Source organism: Oryctolagus cuniculus, chromosome 7 (genome assembly GCF_964237555.1).
Source record: "Oryctolagus cuniculus chromosome 7, mOryCun1.1, whole genome shotgun sequence".
Classification (NCBI taxonomy): domain Eukaryota; kingdom Metazoa; phylum Chordata; class Mammalia; order Lagomorpha; family Leporidae; genus Oryctolagus; species Oryctolagus cuniculus.
In genome coordinates this window covers 6,283,882-6,289,881 of record NC_091438.1, presented here as the reverse complement: position 1 = coordinate 6,289,881, position 6,000 = coordinate 6,283,882, and the positions used below count along the sequence as shown (strand labels likewise).

At 50.3% G+C, this 6,000-nt stretch overlaps 1 protein-coding gene across 2 annotated transcripts in view; it reads left to right on the top strand.

The window, feature by feature from the left end:
* The first annotated feature begins 2,600 nt into the window (after nucleotides 1-2,600).
* Nucleotides 2,601-6,000, top strand: part of LOC100357845 (quinone oxidoreductase-like protein 2) — a 29,837-nt gene continuing 26,437 nt past the window's right edge. For both annotated transcript variants that reach the window (XM_051858231.2, XM_008263811.4), the window contains exons 1-3: nucleotides 2,601-2,721; nucleotides 2,816-2,924; nucleotides 5,599-5,695. In XM_051858231.2, coding sequence (XP_051714191.2) covers nucleotides 2,672-2,721; nucleotides 2,816-2,924; nucleotides 5,599-5,695 — 256 coding nt within the window. In that variant the 5' untranslated portion in view covers nucleotides 2,601-2,671. The remainder of the gene's footprint in view (nucleotides 2,722-2,815; nucleotides 2,925-5,598; nucleotides 5,696-6,000) is intronic.

Genomic DNA, 6,000 nt, shown 5'->3' with positions numbered 1-6,000 from the left:
CTGTGTCTCTGCCTCCCCCCCTCCCCCAAATAACCACATTAACTATTTTAAAAAATAACCAGAAACAGTAACCAAAAGTAGAAGTAAGGTGTGGTGGCAGCACTTTGATGGATAGGTTAAATACCTCTTTTGCTACTATAGCAACTACTATTAAATGCCTTGTCATTTACCTTTGACTGTCCTTTGGAAATATGAAAATTGGTTTGCATCTGAATGCTTAAATCACCTCAATTTCCTAAAATCCTTTCATCTCCCTCCATGATGCTTCTTACAGGGACTTCCACCCTTTCCTTCAGATATTTCCATAAATTAGAATGAAGTATTGACAGATTTCTCCAAACTCACTGTTTTTCACATTTCCTGAGAATGACAAGAATGTTATGAAAATCATAACAGAAAAAATTTCCATAAAAACATTTAATTAAAAATAAAAGACTTGGTGCTTAAAGATACTTCCAATTTTCTGGAGAATTGATACCACTGAGTGCTCATTCAACAAATTCGTTAGATAAACAGCTATTAAATGCCTGAAAGTGTCAAGTATTATGCAAATACTGCAAACACTGGGGAGCTGAAGGCATGGCAGCTATTTGCAAGGAGCTCAACTAAAAACTGCTCATGGAGCTGAGTCGCAGTGCAGTGGGTTAATCCCATATGAACATGGATCTGAATCCCGGCAGCTGCACTTCTGATCCAGCTCCCACTAATGCACCTGGGAAAGCAGTGGAAGATAGCCTAAGTGCTTGTGTCCCTACCACACATGGGGAAGACTTGGCTCCTGACTTTGGCCTGGCCCAACACTGGCTGTTGTGGGCCTTTGGGGAGTGAACCAGTGGCTGTCTGCCTGTCTTTTACTCTCTCTGTAATTCTGCCTTTCAAATAAATAACTCTTAAAAATGCTTGCTTTATGTCTTGCTCACATTAATATCTATATAGGGGCCAGTGCTGTGGTGTAGTGGGTAAAGCCACTGCCTGCAGTGTTAGCATCCCATATGGGCGCAGGTTCAAGTCTTGGTTGCTCCACTTCCGATCCAGCTCTCTGCTATGGCCTGGGAAAGCAATGGAAGATGGGCCAAGTCCTTGGGCCCCTGCACCCATGTGGGAGACTTGGAAGAGGCTCCTGGCTCCTGGCTCAGTACAGCTCTGGCCAATTGGGGAGTGAACCAGTGGATGGAAGACCTCTCTCTCTCTCTCTCTCTCTCTCTCTCTCTCTCTCTCTGCCTCTCCTTCTCTCTCTGTGTAACTCTGACTTTCAAATGAAAAATAAATCTTAAAGAAATCTTTATAGTGATTTATCTCAATATTTTATAACACACTTTCCACATGCAACAACTCATTCCATTTTCAGATCAATCCTGACTTCATGCTTTACACATTCGACGCTTCTCGTTGTTCATGTTTGGCAGCCGGAATGTTCCTTCTGATTATGATGTTGGGATTCCTCCATTATTCCTGCCTTCACTACTGTACACCCAAGGTGGGAATGGGTTCTTAGATGTCTTTCCCACCAAAGCTTTTAGGGAATAAACTCAGAAGTTCATTTCCTACTTTATTTTTGTTCTCCATTTTTGCTTATTCCATTCCTGCTCATGCCTTTCAGGTCATTTTCTATCTTGAAATATTGCTTTTCTCAAAAGACCGAAACAGAGGGGCCGTTGTGGCCTGGTGGGTTAAGCTGCCTCTTGGGATGTAGGCATCCCAAGCAGATGGAAAATCAATCAATCTCTCTCTCTCTCTGTCACTGTGCTTGTCAAATATATATATATATATATATTTAAGTATATATATTATAAATATATATTTAAGTATATATATAATATATAAATATATTTTTTAAGTAGAAACAGAGTTGGCCAGCCTGGGGATTATCCTCTCAGTATGCACTCTTTAAGAGCCGCCAAGCGCCAATAACAATGCCACATAAATGGGTGGCAGAGGTGGGCTTGGGCCCGAGACCTGCGCTCTGATCAGATGTCTTTGGAGACATCTGTGTTGTCTTTAAATGCCATGTGTGCACTGAAACGCCCTTGCCAGGAGGATGAGCTTCTCTGTGTTGCTGGAAACATTCGGCTCCTGTTGCCACCAGGGCCTGTGTTACAGTATTTCAGATAGCATGGCTGTGTTCACTTCCAGCGTGCACACATCCGTCTAGGAATTATGTGGTCACTGCGTCAGCATTTACCAAGTCGTCTGCTAAATGCCAGGCGTCAAACGGGCATTGAGAACACGAAAACCAATAGGCTTTGGCTTGACTGGATATTGGAAGTATCTTGGGAGCTTGGTAGTGACGGCGCAGGTCTACTGTGAGTGATCCTACAAACGGGAGACAGTGAGGAACAAGAATCGAGCTCCAGCGATGCAGATACCGAAGCATTTCGCACGTGGAGCATTCTTTATCTTTCTCCTGGCCAGCGGGCTCCACATCCAGGGAATCCTGGGGGAACCAGAGGCTCGGAGACCTCGGGGTCCAGGCCTCTCAGCCAGGCCCTGGCAGCAGACCCCGAGCGCAACGCAGACCCCACGGCGCTCCGGCCCTCGCCGGGGTAGGGCTGCGCCTTCCCTCGGCCTCCAGCCCGGGAGGCCTCTCGGCGCTCCTCGGGGCGGGTCCCGCGCTGTCCCGCCCTTCCTGCCCTCTCTGGTCACGCCTCCTGGTGACCCACGGAGCAGGGCCATGGCGGCGGCGGTGTGCAGACGGCGTCTTCCCTGGGCGTGGCTGTGCAGGTGCACCTGCTACTCTCCCCCGAGACCCCCGGGCGGGCCGGGCGTGCGCTCGGAGGGGCAGCCCGAGTGACGCGGCCCCTGTTCCCCGTTGCAGGAGCGCCGGGCAGGAGGTGGGCCGGCACTACCGCGCCGCGGTTTGCGCCGAGCTGAAGCAGCCCCTGGCCATTAGAGACGTGGCCCCTCGTCCTGTCCGGCCTCACGAGGTAGGGTGGCTGGCCTGACCTCGGGTCCCCTCCACCTCGCGCAGCCAGCTGGCTTCCTTCCTGAATCGAGTTCCGGGTTCCCAAGTTTTGGAAGCGACCCCGATGCTGGGGAGCGGCCACAAGGGGGCTGGAGGGTTCCCAGAAAGACCAAGAAGTAAGAGTGTGTCCCCAAACGCACCTGTGGGCCTCTCTCTGAAGGCTGCAGGTCTGGTGCCTTAGAAACACGTGACTGGGCGGAGCCACCTGCACCATTACTGCTGTTCCAGGGCAAATGGACCCTGCCCCTGACATCGTTCTAGCCCAGCGTCTCTCCGTGGGACCCAGCCTTGGCCTAATGCAGCAGTGGGGGATGGGTTAAGCTTAGGGTAGCCAGCAGTTCCCTCCCCCTCCCCCGGAAGTTGACCACTGTGGCCACACGGGTGTCATCTGCTGTGGAGATGGGGACCTCAGTGCTGGGGGCCACTGGGGAGGGGGAGAAAGGCAGCTGCCGTCCTGGCGTTGTCCCTCGTGGGGGACCTGCGGCGGGCAAGGCTTGTTCGGTGAGCACACCATGGCAACCTCTCAGCTCTGCTTCCTGGCGTTCCCATGCTGCAGGACAGTCACCGTGAAGTTTCCTTCAGTCCAGGTGGAGTGACTTGAGAAAGCGTGTGTACCCCACACTTGTCACTAACTCCTGTGTCACGCACAGAAAGTGCACAGCTGGGCCTGGGTTTCTTTGTTTTGTTTGTCCAGACACCGCATTGTAGGGAGTTAGCTCAGGAGAGCTGACTTGGTGAGGTGTTTGCTCACTTTTTTTTTTTTTTTTTAAGTTTTTTTTATTTGGGGCTGGCGCTGTGGTGCAGTGAGTTAAAGCCCTGTCCACAGTGCCGGCATCCCATATGGGCACCAATTCCAGTCTCGGCTGCTCCTCTTCCGATCCAGCTCTCTGCTATGGCCTGGGAAAGCAGCAGCAGATGGTCCAAGTCCTTGGGCCCCTGCACCCACGTGGGAAACCCAGAAGAGGCTCCTGGCTCCTGGCTTCGGATTGGCACAGCCCTGGCTGTTGCAGCCATCTGGGGAGTGAACCAACAGATGAAAGACCTCTCTCTCTGTTTCTACCTCTCTCTGTAACTCTTTTATTTATTTATTTGAAAGGCAGAGTTACAGAGAGGCAGAGGCAGAGGTAGAGAGAGAGAGAGAGGGCTTCCATCTGCTCATTTACTCCCCAGATGGCTGCAATGGCCAGAGCTGGGCTGATCTGAAGCCAGGAGCCTGGAGCTTCTTTTGGGTCTCCCACATGGGTGCAGGGGCCCAAGGACTTGGGCCACCTGCTGCTGCTTTGCCAGGACATAGCAGAGAGCTGGATCAGAAGAGGAGCAGCCGCCGGGACTTGAACCGGCGCCCATATGGGATGCTGGCACTGCAGGTGATGGCTTTACCTGCTATACCACAGTGCTGGTCCCTTGCTCATCATTAAACCCTGTAGTGTGGGATGGTGCCTGGCATGCTCTCTAGCATAAAAAATTGTTGCAAGAATGAATCGTGCAGATGAAAATGTATTCTCACCCACACAGCCATCTCTGTACTAAATTTACACAAACAAATATGGGTTGGGTGTTTTGCAACCCTTGCAGGGATTGCGGTCCATGATGATGATAGTTTTCTGGGTGCATCAGGGTCACCTGGGGCTTGTTCAAACAGTGGGCTTCGTCTCCAGGGTTTCTGATGCAGCACTTTGAATTCCTGGCAGGTTCCCAGGTGACACTGATGCTGGTGGGGTGGGACCACACTGTCGGATCCACAGGCTGGCCTGGAGAGCCTGTGGGCTACGCTCATGCAGTCTGCCTCAGCTGTGGCACTGCCATGAAACACAAAAACTGAGGAGCCAGGACCAGCCTCCAGGAGTCCAGATCCCCCAGACAGCTGATCATGCTACCCTTCTGCTTAAAACCCTGTGGTGGCTTTGCCCTGCGGCTACTCTGAAGGCTGAGACCCTCAGTGAGACCTGCACGTCCCTGGCCGTGGGGTTCCGGCTCTTGCATTCTAGCGTCATCCCCCTGTGCTCTCAGCCCCTGCTGCAGGGCCGTGCTCTGTGGCCTTGCGTTTGTTCTTGCCCTCCTGTCTCAAGTAGTTCACTTTCACCTGCTATTAGTTCAAGTGTTATGTTCTTTTTTTTTTTCTAGATGGCAAGTATTTTATTGGTGAATGGTGATCTTCTAAATCTGTGCCCGCAAATTCCAAATTCTACTTCAAAAAGCTCAGTTATTTTTGCCAACATTCGATACTCTTATAGAACATAAAATAATAAAAACCCAGTGGGACCAGTAATGCTAGGATGTCAGACTACTGTGCAGGTGGTAGCGTCTCAGTGGTGTTTTTCCTGACTCTGCAGAGAAGTCGGATCCTCCCACACGTACTTTCCCAGCACCCTCGATTGCTGTCTTGAACATTTTGTATTGGAGTTGCAATTTAATGCATGCATCTTCATTATGTTTGGTTAACGTCTGTCTTCTCTACTGTATGTTTAGCTCCGCCGAGGCAGACACCTTGTCCGTTTTGCCTCATGATCGTACAGTGGCTATCAGTACAGTTCCTGGCAGGTAGCCACGGTCTGGCAACTATTTTGGGATCCTTGAATGAACTTTGTCTCCATAGATGCGTACTGCTGTGCTTTGCTACTCTATTTGCTTTGCAGGTCAGAGTGGATGTGTATTTCTGCGGTGTTAACTTTGCTGACAATTTGGTGTGCCGTGGTCAGTATCAGGAAAAGCCCTCTGTTCCCTTCGTACCTGGTGAGTATCGGGGCACTAAGTGACCGGAGGTTCCAGAACCACACTGTTCTTCCAGGCACACCCTGTAGTGCTTGCCTGTCACCAATGATGTTTCCATTTGATATGTCGGTCTCCCTGTAATTAGAATCCCTAGACTGTGAATTCTTTGAAGCCAGTTCTATGCCTGCTTGGCTCACCATTATATCTCTCCAGCTTGATGTTGTTTCTGGATTATAGAAGATGCACAGTCAGTCTTTAAAAAAATGAAGAAATGAGCAGATGAGTGTTCACCTGTTGTTATGTCCACCAGAATTCTTTTTTTTTTT